The 20803-nt window shown below is 41.8% G+C and overlaps 1 protein-coding gene across 2 annotated transcripts in view; it reads left to right on the forward strand.

Annotated features, from left to right (window-relative positions):
- Window positions 1-6321: 6321 nt before the first annotated feature.
- The window catches only part of SLC4A10 (solute carrier family 4 member 10), a 178331-nt gene continuing 163849 nt past the window's right edge, over window positions 6322-20803 (forward strand). The window contains exon 1 of one of the 2 annotated variants that reach the window (XM_075429856.1): window positions 6322-6430. In XM_075429856.1, coding sequence (XP_075285971.1) covers window positions 6383-6430 — 48 coding nt within the window. In that variant the 5' untranslated portion in view covers window positions 6322-6382. The remainder of the gene's footprint in view (window positions 6431-20803) is intronic. The other variant, XM_075429857.1, reaches the window with a different exon arrangement.

Consider the following 20803-nt stretch of genomic DNA (forward strand, 5'->3'; position numbering starts at 1 on the left):
AATCTTAACTTTCTAGCTGGCTGAGACTCAGTCAAACATCTGTGTAAATTCCCTCTCCAAAACTAACAGCTCAGGCATGACAGCATGTGAACTCTGCGCTGCTTCAAGGACCCACGTGTCTTGGCTGCAGATGAGTCTAGTTCCCACGGCTTGGTGCTTTGGTTCCTGGGATTAACACAGATAGCTTTGATGTCTTGGATCTGTGCAAAATATTACTGTTCATAAATTGTACACAATTCAAGGCACAGCTCTTTTTATTGTTACATGAGTACCTGCAGAATAGCTGTTGGCTGAGCTTTGTGCCTCTTGCTCCATGGCAATAGGGCCATGTGATCGTTGTGGTCTGTTACAGAGGCTGACAGATGCCCTGCTGAAGTGCTTGTAGTCTAAGGAAGGAAAGTGACAGACAAACGATATAATTTAAAAGGTGAAAGTAGGTACATGCACTTCATAATGTTTACTTTAGTATTTATTTACAAATTTGAAGTATTGAAAACAAATAGAAACACAGCCAGCCTCTGCCATCTTTCCCAATAACCATCATCTGACCCTGTAGTGGCCCTTGTTAGGAACTCTCCGGGTGGTGCAGTGCTTAAGGGAATGATCGTGCTCCATCATGTGGAAAACAGGATGATCCAGAGGTCAAAGGCATATAGTTCAGCTTCTGAATGTTGGATTGTTCAGCCAAGCTTTGGAATACTGTAGTGTTCCTCTGCAACTTCGAACAGGTCAGAGGAGCTACGACAATGGTGCGAGGTCTTCTCTTGCAGTGAGGAATTAGAAGCACTAAAAAGGAAAAGTATTAACACAGTACCTACCTTTGTAAGGAAAATGTTACTGACGTTAGAGGACTTCACCGCCTAGATGTAAGAGATGTAGCAAGATCCCACGACTTGAAACTCAGTCTACACAAATCTGTAAGATACATGTTTAGTTACAGTTTGCTGTTAGCACAACTGAGCAAGAAACAGTGTATTATCCCTCCCTTGCAGGTTTTACATTAACATAGCTTAATCTTTCCAAAGGATTATTTAGGTCAGTGACTGATCAGGGCCTGATTCAACATATTTTGTTTAGAAAGTTGGATTAAATGCATGATAGGTCTGAGGAATTTCTTTTACTTGAAAAATTACCCTAGAAAGGGTAGCTATCTTAATAATTAGCAAGCTAATGTATTTATTCATTTTATGGATTATTTTATTAGGTAAACAGTCTGTAACACACCTTTATTTTAGATCTTAAAATAGCATTCTTTAATATTGACTTAGCAAAAGGAAAAATCAAAGGCCTATCTTAGAATCAGAACACCATATAATTCATAACCATTGGTAGATGATCCATTTTGGAGAAAACTGAGGAAGTAGCAAATATTTGGTGCCCTTTACCTTCACAGATTGTCTCACTGTGTTAAAGGAGTTGTAGCATTGGGTTTGTGGACACAGACATATTTCATTGGCATTACTGTTTTTGGCTGAAGAACGTGAGAAGTTATCTTAGTGAGACAATTATTAGAATACTTTTTTCCAGTTCTGATGCCAAGGGAAAAAAAGAGATTATGTTGCAATTGAGGAATACATCCCAATCAGCACTGAACCCTTTTGGATCATATTTCAAATAAATTAACTTCGAGTCAAATAATTTCAGACAGAGTATATTAGCAAAAGAAATAGTCATTACTACTTTCCAATGAAATGAGAAACATAACTGAGTACCACCTGTCACAAAGGCAGTACAATGATCCAGATGGTTATTTATATTCAGATAGGGAGGAAGAATGGAGAGAGGAAAAACTGCTGCCAGAATTTGTGTGTTTTTTTTTTTTCCTCCCTCCCCTTTGTTACCTTCTTGTCAGAACAGTTGCTCTAATTACAGGGAAAAAAATTTTCATTGGGATAGGTTGTGTTGATGGGATGTTCCTTTTGATATCTAAAAGTAGTTAACTTTTTTTTTCATTAGCATTAAATGCTGTTTGAGAGGTCCACCCATTGCTATTTCATCTTGTATGATCAACAAGACAAAAATAGAATGAAAAAGATCTTGACTGCTTGGTAGTGATTTCTTTTCCCCCTCAAGCTTAGAAATTAATTTGCAATTTTACTTGAAATAGAAATACCTTTAACAAGCTGAAAATAACCTGTATTTAAAAAAAGAATATTTTCCTTCATCAAAGAAGTATTTTTAGGATAAATATGAACAATATGAGCATTTGAACTACTGTGTATTGTACGTGCATTTTATTTACCGGTGTATTGGAGGCTCTAGCTTCGGCAGGAATCGAGAGAGGGCAAACTGATATACCCCTAGTCCTTTCTGATTTTGAGTATTGTGTGAAATTGTTCACTATGCTGCTAAAATCTACTGGCAACCTTGTTGGCTCTGACAGAGTGCAGATTCTTTTTGGAATTAAGAACATGGTGAGAGTATTAGACAGAGATATAAAGGAGTGAAATGGGTTTCAAGCATATTTCTACTATGGAGACATTTTAAAGCAAGAGTTCTCATGCTCAGTTTTGTACTAACAACTATGTGGAAATCAAGAGTTCACTCCTGTTTAGTAGCATTCACAGCCCTCCCCCCCCCCCCAGCAGAGTGACTTATTTTGTGGCTAAACTGGGAGAAGAGCCAATACACCCAGGACGTCTTCCTAGAACAGGACTTGTGTTTGGAGAAATGGTTTAAATAAAGCATTTAGTTTAAATTATAGCTATATTTTTACCACAAAATGAAAACTGACAGAAAGGTATGACAGTAAAAATGTGAGTGGTACTGGGCCAATAAGTGATACTAGGCTTCTGTGACAGCTTTTATGTATATATAAAACCGTACATATACAAATAGTATTGCTTATTTCTGTCAGAATACCTTCTTGGGACTAAGCTGGGGGAATGACCTGTCACTCTTGATAGTTAGGGAGTAGTCTTTAGATAGAAGACCAGACTTTTACTACAAAGACATAATAGGAGAAGTATTGCAAGACCTCTCATGAGTTTGAGCTCTGTGGTCTTCGTTTTGGAGCTGCGTCTTATCACACACCTATTTTTGTATATACAGAGCTATGTCAGTGAAGTTCAAGTCAGTGGGAATTATTTACGTCCCTCACCATTTTTATGTCAAACCCAAACAGGTAGGTATACGCCACATGCCTCAAAAATCTGTGCTATATACCTCCAAAGTACTTTGAGAATGGACTGAGCCCTCTGAATGTATTTCCCCTTACATACAATACATACCCCTTGTGAACAGACTTTAAGGAGTGAAACCTCTGTTTGGTGGGGCTTAAAAACATTAACCATGACTCAGGAGAACATCTGAGTTACTGGCTTGCTGCAGGCCAAAGGGAAAAGAGGCAATTTTAGGAACGAGAAGTGTAAAAGTCAACTCCTGCTGTCTTTATTTTCTTCTGAAATATGACAGCAGGCAGGGATCAGGACAGTTTCTGACCTAAATGCAGAACTTTACTGAACAAGAAAAATATTTCCCCATTTTCCCACTGAAGTTTTCTTTAGGAGCTTTATCATTGTGAAACTAAATGTAGAAACCCTTGCTATTTCATTTATGTAATGCACTAGAAATATACATAAAGGCGAAATTGGAGCCTGACATAAATATGTCCCAAAAGTATTTCTTTCAATAGCATAACCTAGGTATTCTTAAAACCTTAAAACTTCAGGGTATCTGTATATTGTGATCTCACCTGCTCTTCTCGTGTTCAAGTTTCTCAAAATATTGATGGTTTGAGAACCTGCTCTTACTTTTTCCCTTAGCCTTCAGGTACAAAGGCTTGAAATTATCACCTAGTTATGTACTAGAAGTTCAAACTTGATACTAAAGCCTGCTCTGTCTCATTCTTTTAAAGTTAATTCTTTTGGGATGAGAAGTGGCATTACTGCTATAAAAAGAGTACTGTAATAATAATACTGCAAAACAGAAAATTGCTGGACGTGCCTGGGAGTACGGCTCACATCAGAGGTAACAGTGAAAGCAGCCAACTTGAAGAAAGGGAAAACAGAATTCAAATTCAATTATGAAGCAATTAGAGAATAAGTACATTACTTCCTGTTCGTTCTCTCTTTGGTGTGATATACTAAAACAAATGAGTATCTTACTTGTGTTTGATTAGAAGTAGAGCTTTCAACTCAGTCCTTTATGTTCTTCCATTTCTGTATGTGCAGAGCCTTTAGCTTTGGAGCTTTTGGATTCAACGTTTTGGATCTTTGTGTTGGATCTTTGTCGCAGCTGCCAAAGAATGACTTGTACTTTGGCTATTAATTTGTAACTTTGTAGCTATGGAGGTCTGTGATATTTTTGTGTGAGTGGAGCAGGATGGTACAGAACGATTTGGGGAGGTTTGTTAGTTAACCGAGTTTTTCCGTATTTCATCTATTATTCAGTAATGGTGAAGTCCTGACTGCAAAGCGCTCTGACAAAGAATCTTTGTGAAAACAGTTACATGGCTGATCCTAGCTCTCTTTTGATGGCCATTCAGTAACTCATTTGTAGCTTGCGTGGATGGTGCTCGTCGTCTAGGTCCTGTTTCTCACTGTGAAACATTGGGGAATAGCATCATGTACACAATAAGCTGCTACCTTGCCTCATGGTCTTCGGAAATTCTGATTTGTTCTTAGTCTTTGCTTTTAGATGTGTGTGTGAATGAGTGTGTTTTGGGGAGTGAAAGATGTGTAAATGCCATTGAACTTGACGTATTGCAGCACCCTATTAAAAAAAATGCTCTGGACAAGCTTGAGATATTTAGGCAGGCACAGAAGTCTGAGGACGTTTATGCTAATTTACATTGAAATAGCTGCCTGCAGACTGAAGGTTTTTGGTCTTCCTGGTTTCACAAGTGCTATATTCACTTGGAGTCATTTTTCCTTAAAGAAGGAAAATCACGTTTAAACGCATTCCTTTCCCAGCTTCATCATGACTTTTATGGCTTAATTATAAGCTCCTGCAAATAGGGTTTTACCGTGCAAATGCTGACACAGCCTTACCTCTAGTGACCTAAATGGCTTCCTATGTTAACTACTGTAGATCAGTAATCATGTTATAAAAATATGCATCTAGCTTCTGTCCTGGAATCTGGACCACAGAGTTGTCTGTCTTTCTGTACAGTGTTACATGTGTGTGTCGCTTTGTACAAAGACCGAATTCTCAGTTGTGACTCAGAAAAATAGCGTGGCCCTTTGCAAGGACCAGCTTTGACTCCCCTTTGCTTTATCCCACCTCCTCAGCTCTTGGTCTGTCTTCACTGGTATGCAGATAAACCAGCCTGGAAGATCTTTAGGAGACCTGAAGAACGTGCCTCACGGCAGATGAAACCAGATTTAGCAAAACTATTTATTGATCTACTTTTAGACTGCAAAGGATATCCAAAACGTAGGGAACAGCCTGCTGCTTTGGCAAGGAAATCGATGTTAACAACAGGGAGACAGAGGTTTGCTTGTTAGCTCATTTTTCCTAGCCAGGCTGCTGTTTAGTTTTGATGCTTAGGCACAGAGGTTTGGTGGGTATGTTTTCCGGGGGGAGATGTGCTGGGCAGTGATGAGTACGAGAACTTCTGTGGCTCAGCTGTCTTGGTAGGCAGCATCGCGCTTGTGTCCTTAATAACGCAAGCGCTGTGGGGGCTCAGCTATGCCTGTGCTCGCTTGGGTAGCCACATTTGGGCTTTGACAACTGTTTGTGTGGCTTGTTGGTTGGGGCTTTGGTGGGGCTGAACGTAACCACTGAGGTAGGTGGACGAGGAGAAGGTGAACATCTGTCAGGCTGGAATGATAACACTGGGTGAAGAAGGGGGCGAGACTCCTGTTAACTGCATAAGGCTGTGGTGATCGGGCGTTTGTAACTCGCGGAAGAAGGACGGTGGGGTTATTTCTGTGGGAAACGGGTCGGGCCTCCATCGCGGAGGTGCCCGGGTGTCTGCGCGCCACAGCTCGGACCGAGCAGCAGGCGGCTGCGGGAGCGCTGCGTTTCAGGGCTCTCCCCATGCTGATCCAACCCCTGGCCCCGCAGCGCGGTGTCTGCAGCCGGGGGGGCTGTGCTGGCAGCCGGGCCCTCCGCTCCGGCCGCGGGGAGCGGGCAAGTGCCGTGCGGGGGAACGGGCGGTACCGGCGCCCGCGGCCCGGGGTGGAGGGGGCGGCGGGATCCGTCCGCGTCCCGCAGGTGGGCCCGGCCCCCGCCTCCCCCCCGCGCTGGGGCCGGCGGTGCGCGCGGAGCCATGTGACTGGCGCGCGCTTCCTGCCCCCGCGCCGCCTGATCCGCGGAGGGAGCGCTGCGGAGCGCAGCCCAGCGGCTCCCGCAGCGCCCGGGGAGCGCGCGCGGGCGGCGGGAAGAGCGCGCGGGCGGGCGGGCGGCGGGGAGGGCGCCGCCGCGGCCCCGCCGCCGCATGGAGACCCAGGACCAAGGGGCGCAGATGGAGCCGCTGCTGCCCACGGTACGGCTGCCGCGGGGGGGGGGATCGGAGCCCGTTTCTTGGTGCGTGGGGAAACAGGTTGGCTCGCTCCGGTGCCGGGCGATGCGGCGGCGGGGGGTGGAGCGGTGCGTGTTTGTTCGTGCGTGTGTGGTGTGCGTCCCGCCGGGGCGAGCAGCCTGCCCCCCCGGCTCCCCCCCGCTTCAGGCATCCCCTTCCCCTAGGCACCCCCTCCCTCCGCTTCCCCCTGCTCCCCGGCGTCTTCTTGTCGCCCGGCTCCCCGGCGCTGGGGCAGTGCTGCGGGGCGAGTACCCGCCGGCTGCTCCCTGGCGATCCTACTGCGGGGCTGGGGCCGGCTCTGCGGGTCCCCGGCCCTCCAAGCTCTGGGTCCGCCTCTCGCCGGGCTCCGGGCTCTGCTTCGTGTCGCAGTTTGTCGCTCCCGGGCGTGGGGCTGGTGGTCGGGGAGGGGGGAGGTGGTGGTGGCTGTCGGCCTGACACACGCGGGCTGCAGGCGTCGGTCTTGGTCTCGTACCGGGGTTCCGTTTGTGAGCGGGGTCGCTGCCCCCGGTGCGTGGGGCAGGGAGAGGCCCCCGGTGCGCGCACACAGGTGTCCGGCCGCGCGTACGCGCCCCCGTGAGCGCGCTGCGCAGGCCCGCGGAGGCTTCGCTGTCCCCTGAGGCGGCTCCGCGCCAGCAGGGCGAGCCGCGCAGCGCCGGCTGGGCTCGGCGGAGGCCGTGCTCGGCGGCCGCGGGTCGGGGGATGCGCTCCTGGCAAGCCCGTTTGCTGCGGGGTCTGCTCCTTCGTCGGTTGACGTGGTCCGTTTCTCGATCGTGTGGCAGGTTGCTACACAGTGTGAGGTTACCTCTGGCGTTGCCTGTCTCCTGCTGGTGGGGACAGTTTTTCCTGTTGCTCGCTGGACAGCTTGTATGAATTCTAATTCCTGTTCCTTGCTGCTGTTGCAGTTTCTGACACTGGAGCAAAGGAGGATCCTCTTTTTCACTGCCAGACCGATTTCCCAGTTCCGTTCCTTTGAGAGACAGTCCCGTGTAAAACCAGTTTCCATCTGTAGTTCACGAAATCTGATTCTGCTGAAGACTACTTGGTCCTCAGTGTTTCACCCCGGTGAGGTAGCCTGTGGTCAGTAGCAGTCTCGCCCTTGCTAACCTGCGTGCTGGATCGCGCTGCCAGTGTGCGTTGATTTTGGCTGGCCACTGCGCAGGGAGGCAGAGGAGCCAGCTTTCGGAAGGGGCAACGTACAGGATTGCCTTGTGCTGTCTGGCTTTAAGTTTCGTTCCTCCAGGGCCACGCACAGAAAAAAAGGCTGTTGCTATGGTGGAGAGGACCAAAGAAGATGACAGTATTTCTTGTGTGCTGATGAAGGAGGAATTGTCCCCGCTTCCCTCTGCAGCCTGACTGGCAGAGCCCTGCGCTGATGCAGTACCTGCCGGCAGAGCTGCAGGTCCCTGTCAGGGCTGTTGCTCGTTAAGTTTGCGGCCTGGTTCCCATCTTCATTTACTACAGCTAACTAGCTCAGCAGCGGTTATGTTTACTTCAAATAGGGAAGGGAGACTTCTGTACTCCTTGTAGTATTTATTGTGGTGTGTCCTGCCTTACTCTCATTGTTTCTGAGAGGGCCTCTGCAGGTCAGCAAGGCAACGTTGCTTTCCTGCCACAGCGATGGTAAAAGCACAGCTCCTTCAGTCTGGGAGATTTCTCTGTTCTGGTGGCGTTTTCTCTGTGTCTCAAGCAATAACACGTGTGTACATGCTCTGGCCGTCAGCCTGGCTGATGTGTGTGGTGGGAGTCTTGTGCTGGGCATCACGGCAGAGTTTGAGGAGCAGGAATCGGTGCTAACTTCTGTGCTGTTAGCCTGGGAGGTAACGCTGTGACATAGCAGTACCTTTAGAGTACTTCTGTTTTAGGGATCAATCCTCATCTTGACTGGAAACAAACGAACAGGAATGCAAGCTTCTGTTTCCAAGCGTCTTCCTGGTTTGGTGGACTCTGGGCATGAAGAAAAAGGCTTCCAGCTGAAACAGCTCACGTCCTTCAAGGGCTTCGTCTGATGGCTTCAGTATATGCAACAGAGTTAATATTTCTTTTTTTTTTTTTGTGAAACTGTAACACATGATATGTTTAAAATTGTTACTTATAGTAAAATGATAGTGACTGTAGTCCTTGATTAATTTTATCTTCTAGTGGTGCTCAGAGATTGTGAAACCTCAGTATAATTTCCCACCAAAATCCCACAGTCCGTACAAAGTGGAATCTTATTTTCATTGTAGTGTTAGTCATATATTGCAATTGATTTATTATACAAGCTTTTAATTAAAAAACCCGATCCCTAGCAATTTGCAAGATGATAAAATACATTGTTGCCTGTGGTTTTGAGGAGTTAAATTATTTCCTTATTAGTTTCTTTTCAGAAACTCCTTTTGGAAACAGTTCTTATACAGTGGCAGCGCTTTTATTAGTGGTTAAGCTACTGCTTCTCAATTTTTTTGCAGTGGGGGCAAATTTCTGTGAAAACTATGAGAATTTCATTGCAAATTGTCTGTAAGTGCAATGTTGTAGAAATAAATGAAAAAGGAAATTGTTCACCTGGAAACAATTTGTTCAAACTGCTCTTGAAAATGCAAATACAGTCTTGTTTTTGTTCAGTACATATACGAATATGGTAACAAAATGCAGACTTGTATGCTTTCTGTATCATTTAATCTTTTGTTTATCAGTCATCAAGTATATTTTTTCAGTAGGATTATTCAGAGTGCTTTAAAATAGTTGTGAGTAATTGAAAGATTGCTGAGGAGACATCATTTGTTTGCAGAACGGGAGAAACAATCTGCAGATCTTCTCTACAAAGATCTTTTACTGATTTTTAGTCCAAGGACCAGATATTGTTACTCTGTACACATGTATACCTCATCGCATGTAAATTGTTTTGCAAACTGTCACTTAGGGCAGTGTATTCATAGCAAAAGTCATTCGTAGAGTATTTTGTTTCTGTCCATTCTGGATCTATCCTATATGCAAGTCAAAACTGGCTTTCAAAACAGAGTTGTTATCTGACAGAGGTTTGATGCTTATAAGGAGCATGTACAGGCAAAGTGCAAATATTTTTGTTAACTATGTTTATTTCTGGCGTGTTGTTTTCCTGTGTTTTCTGAAGGTAACAGTAAACTCCATGTATGTGAAGCCAAATTGACTCTTCCTTTCTAAACTCCTATTCTCTTGCCATCATCATTCAGTCTTAAAATTCAAAAAGCTCTTTTGTTTTATTTATTTGTTTATTTTTAAAATCTGGTAGACACAAGACCTTAAAGTATGACATTGCTGATATATGTCCACACATATCTGAAATGTGTATGCAAGCACTATGGCATGGTATGGTTTGTGTGCACTAGGTAAGATGTTTGTATTGAGTACTCTTGTCACTACTGCAAATGGCACGCAGTTATTACTACTGAGGCCTCCGTATGTGGGAGAATGGTATAGCGAGATCTTGGGTAGTAACTATTTTTAACGTAGCAGGTGAGTGTGGGAAGCTGCTCTCAGTAACAGGCCAAATTCTTTTGCTTTTGTTAATGCTGAGTGGGACCTCTGGCGAGACTTGCAGATGAAATGTATTGCTCATTATGAGAATGAATGGCAGAGCCTGACCCCACGGTTTGTATACCAGTACTAATTCCCAGTTCACCAAAATTTAGCATTATAGCAGCAGTTAAGGCAAGTGTATAGAGACTCTAGGAATGTTGTGATTCTTTTGGAAAAATACAGAGGCACTATTACATTTTCAAGAAAAGAGTACTGAGATAATGGCACCGTTGAAAACAAAAACCCAAAACCTAATTATAAGTATAAATTTAGAATTGAATTGCTGCTTTGTATGTTTTCTTTTTTACTGCCTGATTCCAAGTTCTGTGTAACAAGAAAAAATAAATCTTTTTTCCAGGAGAAGGCTAGAATGAAATGAAGTAACAGTCAGGGATACATATTTCTGTAAAAAACAAACAAACAAACAAACAAACCCCTCCCCCATTATATTTGCCAATGTTGTGATGATTAAAAAAGGTTTCTCTGGTTCATATGGTATGCTGTGGTGTTACTGTTTAAGAACAATGGGCAGCCAATGTGCAAAAATAAGGAAAAGTATGAATACTATGTGGAAATCATCCCACTTTAATACATCTGTGTCTGGTTTGAGTTCTTCCCACTATTACATCTTGTTAAGTACACACTTTCAATTTCCTCTGCCGCTAACTGCATCTTCCCTTTCTACTTTTTCCTTTGGAAAAAAATAATAGAATCAATTCTAAACCAAAAGACTTCTACTGACATCTTTTAATGCTTCTTAAATAAGTAGTGTTTACAGCCTCAGTGGATGAGAAGATTTAAGCAGGTGAGGGAAAAATTAATCCACCGTAAATTGTCTTGAACAATTAGTTGTGTATCTGATATGAGAAGAGAAAGGTATAGGCATAGCATGTTCCTTTCATTTCTGTAATACACTGTACCATATATTTTCAGGTCTGCTTTGTAAAAACCCCAGACTTTTGAAGAAGCATGCCATTGTGACTCCCTTTGCAATAATAATCCCATTTTTGTGTTGTCCAAATTGATGGAGGACTAAATGTGTTCAATACAATTTTCAGTGTTGGTGAAGTTTAAAAGTTACTCTCATGGAATGAGAAATAAGTTTTGCATATTTAAAGATGATTAAAATCCACCCCACTTCTACAAGGTTGTTGATTAGGATTGGCAAGGTGAAAGTTGGAATAGACAAGAAAGCCAATTGCTAAAAACAGAAGGAGTGAAGTGTCTTGGGGCGAGGAAGTTGCAGGGTGAAATGACGGTAAAATTGAGAGTGTGGAGAGATTTGTGCAAACTTGGAGAATTGAGGACATTATGGCTGACTGTGGTATGAAAGGCAAGAGGGAGCTGCTGAAGGTGCATGGGGAAGAATTGGTTGGGTTATGGCACGGGGAAAGAAATGGAGGAGCAGCAGCAGGAAAGCCATCTCATGCCCTTCTATATCTGGGACAAAACAGGATCTTCAATCCTCATTCTTCTGTACTTTTGCTGATTTCCCTGGCCACCTCGTGGAGCCTTTTCACTTTGTTTAATTAAGTATTTACAAGACATTAACAAGTTGATTATACATAGATTTTGGAATTTGGTGGAGATGTGAAAGATATGTCAAGATTTGGAAGTTCTGAATTTTAATCAAATGGAGCAGGAACTTGCTGCGAAGAAACAGGTAGATTAGCATATTTAGGAGAAAGGAAGTCTTCAAGGTACATTAAGTAATATTTGGCATTTGTAAGGTATTAGCTGATTAGTACAGTGCCATGTTCTGTGTTTGAAGAAGAAAACAGCAATTTTAGAGCAATTCAGGAAGAACAACAAAAACCAGTATGGGCCTAAAAAATATGAAAGAAGATTTGAAGAAACTGAGATTCCTTAGCCCGAGCATGGAGACACGCACGTTTAGTACATAAAAGGCTACTGCTGCAAAAAATAAGTTTCTTATATTCCTACTGAACAGGAAGAGAACAGAAGGTTATGGGGCAATATTAAAAGGATGTTAAAACCCCCTGTCTAACGCTAAGGATAATGAAGCAGTGGAACAATTTGTCTAGTATATTTGTGGAATCTCCATTATCCATCTGTAAGAACAAGTGAGATGAGTATCTGACAGGAAAGATGCATATACAGTTATTGCTGCTTTAGGGCTGAGTGATAGACTAGGAGACCTCATCAGATCTCTTCCAATCCTGTCATTCTGTGACAAGGGCTTACTCTTGTCTTTTTGGAAAGACTGTTTTAAAGATGGGTGATGTATTATGTGCAAACTGAGGAAAGAAGCAGTTTGTCTGGATTATAGGTGTTGATACAGTCAGTTAAGTTAAGTTGACCTGAATCTTGAATGTACTATAAACATTTACACTTACTATAAACACAAAGAGTATATTAAAAAGATAGATGCCTACCATTCATCCAATTTTGTGATTGCAAGCAGGAAGTGGAGTCTTGTTGGCTTTTTAAATAGCATAGGACTCTGTCTGCATCAGTGGGGCTGCAAGAAGTTCTGGGACAAGTTTCACTGGGAGAAATCACTTCACAGCTGTCACACTCAAAAATGCCAGAAAGTATTGCATGTGCATGTTGCTTTTTGAAGAGAGATTGGGATTGTTTTGCACCTTTTTCTGGAAACTTGTATTAAAAGTAGTCAAGATACTATAAATCAAGAAAAACTGATCTGAAGCCACTGCTCTGAGGAATTGTTCCAGATATCAGTCACTAACAATTGCACTAAATATCAGGAATAGTGTGGCCAGCAGGAGTAGGGCAGTGATTGTACCCCTGTACTCAGCACTGGTGAGGCCACACCTCAAATATTGTGTTCAGTTTTGGGCCCCTCACTGCAAGAAGGACATTGAGTTGCTGGAGTGTGGCCAGAGAAGGGCAATGAAGCTGGTGAAGGGTCTAGAGAACAAGTCTTATAAGGAGCGGCTGAGGGAACTGGGATTGATTAGTCTGGAGAAAAGGGGACTGAGGGGACACCTTATTGCCCACCTTATTGCTCTCTACAACTCCCTGAAAGGAGGTTGTAGTGAGGCAGGTGTTGACCTCTTCTCCCAAGTAACTAGCAATAGGACGAGAGGCAATAGCCTCAAGTTGTGCCAGGGGAGATTTAGACTGGATATTAGGAAAAATTTCTTTACTGAAAGATGTGAAGCATTGGAACAGACTGCCCAGGGAAGTGGTGGAGTCACCATCCCTGGAGGTGTTCGGTAAAGGTGTAGATGTGACACTTCAGGACATGGTTTAGTTGGCATGGTGGTGTTGGGTTAATGGTTGGGTGTGGTGATCTTAGAGGTCTTTTCCAACCTTAATGATTCTATGATTCTATTCTATGATTCTCTCTACAGGCATTCACAGTCAGTAAAACTACGTAAGGACGGAAAAAAACCCCAAACATTGCTATTAGATTCTGGAAAAACAGAAAACAGAAATTTAAACTGTAATTAGTCTGGCAAACTATGACATTAAATTCAATATCAAAATGTCATGTCATTTCTGGAGAGGAATATCATACGTACGTATAACTTGCTTTTCAACCTGGGAATATGCACAGGGGTTTTATTTTAGAAGTAAGCAGCCATCAGCAAGAATGTGATTTCATGTCAGATCTTTCCCAGTGAAACACTGAGAACTCTGTGGTGGCTGTGTGGTGTTAAGGGTGTTGATAGTGTTGTGAACATCAGTGGGAAATAAAGGTACGATCAGGGAGATTGTGTACCAATCGTAAGTGCTTTAGAATTTTTTTATTGATACTGACTAGTATTTTTTATAATTTTTCTTCATAGAATCAAATAATAGAATCCACAGAGGAATAAAAGTAACTGCAGGATTGCCGGATTTTTTTTTTCTCAAGAATTTTAATTTTGGGGTTCAGGAAAATGCTACTGGTAAATTTGAATAATTTGATTTATGATTGTAGAATACAAATTAGAAATTAAAAAGGGCTGCATTCTATTGACATGCTCAGTATTTGTAAGATTCAGTAAAATTTTCAATTTGTGTTTTGTTAGTGGACTGAAACATCAAGCTCATGAATGCTAAGATGGAACTATTTCATTCTGTAAAGCTATATTTCTTTCGTAAAGTGAAGCACCACCAAAAAAAAAAAGTAATTCCAGGATAAATTCCTGCAATCTCTCCTACCTACATCTGGTTGGACCAGAGATGCAATCGATAAATTTGTGCTAGAGTGTATTTCTAGAAAGAGGATTTTGCTTTCAGCATCCATCCATCCATCCATCCATCCATCCATCCATCCATCCATCCATCCATCCATCCATCCATCCATCCATCCCTTCGACAGTTTCCCGGTAGCCAAACAGGAATCCTATCATTCGTACTGTTAAAATTAAACTAAGAAAAATATCGATGTGTTTCCTCACATATTAAGATGCAGACTTTATTTTTTTTTTAAATGTATGCTGAAAACATACAAATAAGTATGAAAGCTTTCTATTTGAAATTAAGCAGCATAATGATGTCTAAAATCAACTTGAGGAGGTTGCCAAAATTCCCATGAGACAGACAATAAAGTCTAATTGCAGCCTTAGAAAACCTGACTTGGTAGAGGTGAAGACGTCATTCTCATTCTTGTTTAATTATTTCATCTGCTTATCTCATAAGATAAAGCCTATTACAATAGCTGTAAAACAAAAGTGAAGCTTGAGCTTTTAGCTAAATCCATAAATTATATGCTCTGCTAAATGTAGGAAGTTGCTATTTTTCATTTGAACCGCAGCTAAGTGATGATAACGATGAGAATGAGAATTTGAATGGCAAGTATTAGCCACTCATTTGCTGTGGAGGTTTGTTCTTTACCTTGGGATTCAAGGTTGAGCTTATAGATACACTTTTCCCGTGAACTGCTGAATAGCCATGCAGAAGTGGTTGAACCCCTAGTGTCCCTATTAACAAAAAACTTCTGACCTGCCTAAGTGGGAAATGGATAAAGTATGATGTAATCTCCTAAGAATGCAGCTTTTTATGAGATTGCACTACCAGTATCTCAAGTGTATTAATGCAAAATTGAAAAGATTGGAAGTTTCTGATCTGAAAATTCATAAGAAAGAGGATATATTTTCCTGGTATACTCTATAGTATGAAGAATGTAACGAAAATTATAATTTCATATTGCCTGTGGAAGAGTGTGCTGTCTTCTACCTTTGATTTTGTGAAAATGTGGTTAACCTGTATCCTTTTTCAGGAAAATCAATGCTTTAAGAAGTTCTTTTAATCATTTCTGTGACCTGTTTAGGCAAGTACCAAAGTAGAACCAGTGTCCCAGAACAGTATATTATTGTGCCAACATAAGTCTATTATAGGTATTGGTGTTTTAAATGAATTTATAGGAAAAAAAGTAGTCTTCCCTTCCACCCCCTCACCCCCAAAACTGTGCAGCAATTGCTGCCAGCCGTCTTAACACTGTCCTCGGAAACAACCTGCAGTTTCCATTTCTGTTGATACTACTGCTACCTTGTTTAAGACTTGTATAAGTTCCAAAAGTGTCATCACCAATGCAAACATTCATACAGTCTCTGCAAATCTGCTGTGTTCTGAGACTAAGATACTTTACTTTTTGACAGAAAATTTCATAACTTAGGTTGTAACCCATATTATCCATCTCCTTCAATTACTGTCATCCTTTCCCTTTATTTGAAGAGAAGCTAGAAATGCTCAGACATAAGACTTGACTATGTAATTATCTTTTAGAAAGCATCCTCTTTATTCTGTTTCTCTTAATGACTGTGTTATAGTGAAATACTTAACTATATCCGCTTGCTTTTATTGAAACATTATAATAGCTTTTGAAATTAAATGTGGCAATGGGCTGTAAAAGCAGTCATAAAGTTGCGTTTCATGTGCAGCCTGCTGTAGGTGACCCTGCTTTGGCAGGGGGGTTGGACTAGATGACCCACAGAGGTCCCTTCCAACCCCTACTATTCTGTGATTCTGTGATTCTGTGATTCATACTCATCTGAGAATCTTCTCATGTGAAAATGCTAGTAATAAGTGAATATCATATTGTTTTTTGAGAGAAGTACCTGGATGAATCTAGAATAGGTGAACATGCTCTCAAAAATAGTATTAAGCTCTGCAGAAGACTTCATGCTTAACCTCACCAGTTTCATGGAAGGGAGTTTTTTTTCTGTAGCCATCTAACTGGCTTTCTTCATTAGAATCAAATGCACCTCTTGCTTGTGGAATAACCTCCCACAGTCCTCATCTTGTAGGGGGATGGATTGAGAAAAACCCTGCTATGAACACCCACTGAAACCTCACATAACTCACAAGACTTTGCTCTAAAATCATTTTGGATGAAAAAGTTAAAGACTTTGAAAGTAGCTTTTAAAAAAAAGCCACATTCAGTTTGAGAGAGGATAAAATGTTTGTCAGTGATCTGTAGTTTGGTTGTGTTCCTTTCACTTCACCTTGCAGGACTCAGAAGTGCAGGACTCTGTCTGCTGTATCTAAATTGATTTACTTTGGCCACCAAATACATGGAATTATTTTTCTATTCACCCAGCCATAACTAAGAGTAGTTGAGAGCTTTCTGAATGCAAGCCAATAGTGTCCAGAGGGACAGAAAACTGCAGTTAACCTTTGGAGTGGAGAAGACCTATTGAAGAGAAACTTAAGAAATAAATGTGCAAAAACCGGGTAACTCTCCACTGGATATTTGTGAACTGTGATTTTTTTTTTCCCCCACTTCTCTGTCCAGTGCTTCTGCATTGGTCAAATTTGGGCAAAAATAACAAAGCAAACAAAGAAGCAGCAAAAACGTTTTTGCCTTGAGAAATATTAAGTCGCTAAAGACTGTGCATGTATTAACAAGGTGTGCGGTCGACAGAAGCACATTTGTGAAGGAAGGGAATCAGTTTTGAGAACTGGATATCTCTACTGTACCCATGATTAGGGATTTGCCTCTGCTGCAGGAAGCGTTTTCCTGTTAGCAGTTGCAATGAGCTGTACATGGCAACAGGATTATAGCTCGCAGGTCCCAATACACTGCAGCCAAAAAATCCCAAATCTACCTTGCCCTGCCTCCTTCCCCTAATTGTTGGTGTATGTATGTCTATGAAAAAAGTTAAGCTAGAGAGAACAAACAGGACATCTTAAAAGAATGTTTCAAAGAAAAACATCGAAATCTTGATGTGAAGACATCTAGTGAAAGTTATTACCAAAACGTGGAAATGTGTAAAGTTTGACTAAATGTTTTTTTTTGTCTGACTTTTGTTTATTCTTGTGTGAATGACTCAGACCTGTGCAATCCAGTGTTGTGCACATTCATACCACTTACATGTTTTGGGTAGTTCAACACAAAGAATGTAGGTTTTGATGAAGAATTCAGTGTAGGATCTGCAAAAGTCAGTGTGAAAGTAGTGTTCTTGTTCTGAAACAATTTTCATGATCTGAAAGTCTAGAAATTGTGATTCCAGAAGTAGTCTGGTAGTTAGAGCAACTTGTCATGTAAAGTTCTGGGTAGTGTTTAAAGACATGTTAAACAGAAATATTAGGAAAAGGTAATCTCTCCAAAACCAGTTCTTGGTGACTCTTAGGCTATTAAAATTACTAACTGTGGCACTCATCAGAAGTTATTCATTGTTTCATGTTTATTTGTTTGTGTCTATCTGTTCTTCTTTGACTTGCATACAAAAGATGGCGGTACAAAAAAAGTATGGCGAGGTAGTAATGTCAGAGCCTTGTTTTCTTTTATTGTCTGTGCTGGCCTGACATAAATGCAAGGTAGGTTTACCCTGGATAAAAATGGGATAATCAGCTTTGTGCTCAGTGTCACATAAGAATAAACACAGTAGTTTATTACAGTGTGGGTAAGATGCTGTAAATGACCCACCAGGTTTACATGGTTGTATTTTTTTGTTTATTTGTTTAGGCAAAAACTTTTGTGAACCTTTTGGGATGAGGACTGTATTTTTATGCTGGGTGGATGCAGGGTCTGTCACGAAGGGTCCTGGTCTATGACTGCCCAGTTCAGGAGCTAGGACAGTACACATATGAATGGTAAACTTGTTTATTGGCTTGACTGCAGACAAGTAGATTTCTGGCAATGCAAAAATAATAGAATCTGCTTCTTTTCTCTAGTTTGTTATTCTCCTGAGCTATTGCATCATAACTATTACGACTGTAATTACATAAAGTGCTCAAATGTTCAAATACTATAATGCAGAGACTGCTTTTTTTGCTATCTGCTATACTTTAATCTTTAAGTCTCAAATTTTTCATTTCATAGTGATTGCAGAAATAGCTGTTTATCTAGTACTTTATGAATATTCATTAAAAAGTAAAAAAGTCATTAAAATAAATCTGGCAAGATTGTCTTGAGCAAAACTAACAAAAATTGAGAAATGGTCTGTGCAAACTGTACTACAGTATCGTTAATGCTTTACAGTTACAGTACAGGTTTTAATAACTCATTTTATTACTAAAAGTGTATTTCTGCTACTGATATATTTCATATAGGAAAATAATACTGATTTATAATTATTGTGAGTGATTTAGTTTGGTGTTGTGTGTTTTTTTTTTTTTTCTGGTCCACGATGTAACTGATTATTTTCCTGCTAACATTCAGTATTTTTCCAGCAGGTTTTTCTTGTATATTAGGAAAGGGTGTGTTTTTTGTGTCCATATATATGCAAAAATGAGAGTATATTTCATTCTAATGGAATCTTTTTTAAAATTTCTACTTGATGGCAAGTAGTCAATTCAGTTGAATGTTTTCAGCTTCCAAGAAATGCAAGACTAAATACATTTTCCTTTGATTTTGCTGTTAATAGTGTGTTTTAGTACTAGTAGTACTCCATTTGAATTATCTAAACCCAGGCTGTATTTTGAAATGGCAGGTGCTCAGCATTTCTCAATGACCAAACTTCTTCAATGTAATAGAATCCCATTGCGATTTATTACAATATTCTAAGCCTTAGAGCAGTTTCCCACAAGTGCCTTTTGAAAGGCTGTAGGGTTAAAAAAACCCCCAAACCTAGTCTTCTTTTTCTTATTTGGAACGGGAAGGTGACTCAATCCACAGTCAGCAGTGGGATTCCTTCACAAAGTCTCAATTTTCAAGTGTTTCATTTTAGGTATCTTGATTGTAAGGGATAGGAATACAAGTGATAGGACAGTTTCTGTCATTTGGAAGTGCTAAGGTTACAGATGTGTTTTGTATGTGAGCAATCCAAAACATGCATGTGAATTTTGAATATAACAAAAAGAACAAGAAATTAAAAAGAAAAATCAGTCAGGTCATTATTGTCAACTTTTATGTTTCTGTTACAATCTCACAATCTTGTACCTTCAACACCAAGAAAATATCGACTTTCTAGACTTTTATTTAAAAGATAAAATAGGCAAGATTTTAGCTCTCATGATAGAGATGGAAAATGTGAAAACGTCAGTCTTGATAATCCAGAAGGCAAAAATCATCCTATGTGTGCTGCTTTTAAAATCTCATCTCTTGAGCCAATCTCTTGATTTTTAGGTTAGCTACTTCTGGCTCTCAGTATCATTTTTCTGTAACAAATGCCATCTCTCCCTAGGATAGGTTTCTCTCTGCTGTCTAGGATGCTCCTTGTCCAGGTCGTGCTCCTTTTCGATGCTGTGCTCTACGCGGGCATTTCCTCCTGCACTTCTGTCGCTCTGTGATTCACACAGGTGTATGCCTGTGTTTAAGGGGAGGTGAGAGTTAAATGGCTGCTGATGTAGACACAATTTAAAAAAACCTTCCAGAGCACCTTCTACATATTTATTTTCTTTCTTCAAGAAAAAAATTAAGAATACTAAATGTTGCCTGACCTGTCCATAGCTTTCACGTAGTAGTGACAGTCACCAACTGGAATGGTCTCAGATAATGTCGCTGACGATAGCCCTTAGTGCTGGCAGCCTGAGACTGGGCTTTCCCTGAGCTTTCTGTTTTAGGACTGCAAAATCTGGATCATATTTTGAGGTTGGGTCATTCGGAGTTTCTGGACTAGTGGGAAAATAGTTTCTGTTCAAATCAAAGCTGTGTCCGTTAGGAGTTGTTCTGAAAATGAGGCAATTCAGGAGACAGGGGCTGCGATACTGTGAAAAATAAAGAAAAGGTGATGTTTTGGTTTCGGCTGCCGCCGGCAACAAAAGCGCCACGCGGCCGCCCCTCCCCCCGCCGGCGTGCGGAGGAGAATGGAAAGAAAGAGGCAGAAACCGGTGGGTCGGGATAAGGGCAGTTTAACAGAACAGCAAACAGAGGGAAAACAGGAACAACAACGATACAAATAAGGAGAAAACGCAACCACGAACCGTACAACAGCCGCTCTCCCGAAACCGGAACCGGCGCTGCGCCCGCCCAAGCCGCGAGTGCGTTCCCGCCGCGCCGCTCCCCCCCCACCGGAACCCAGCGTGACGTCACATGGTATGGAATACCAGGCTCTGTTTGGCCAGGTGGGGTCAGCCCCCACCCCCCGGCTGTGCCCCTTCCTGGAGTCCAGTGAAAATTAACCCTGTTCTGGCCAAACCCAGGACATTATCCACCCCTTATTCCATACCATCTACGTCATGCCCAGGTCCCCCACTGTCCGGTTGATCACCACCACTTCTCCTGTCTCCAGATATCATTCCTTTAGTCTATGGATCATCACTCTAAAGTGTCCATTGAGTTCATTTAATCCATGACTTCAGGCTCCATCTGTCGTTATGGTCTTCCATGGCGGGAGAGGTGATGTGTGGTGATGGGCGGTCACTTGCTGCATCCGGAGCTCACGGCTGATGTATCTGGTGCAGCCCGTGCCCACAGTCTGCAGGAGACGTTGATCTTGATGAAGT

This window comes from Opisthocomus hoazin, chromosome 9 (assembly GCF_030867145.1).
Source record: "Opisthocomus hoazin isolate bOpiHoa1 chromosome 9, bOpiHoa1.hap1, whole genome shotgun sequence".
NCBI classification, from domain to species: Eukaryota; Metazoa; Chordata; class Aves; order Opisthocomiformes; family Opisthocomidae; genus Opisthocomus; species Opisthocomus hoazin.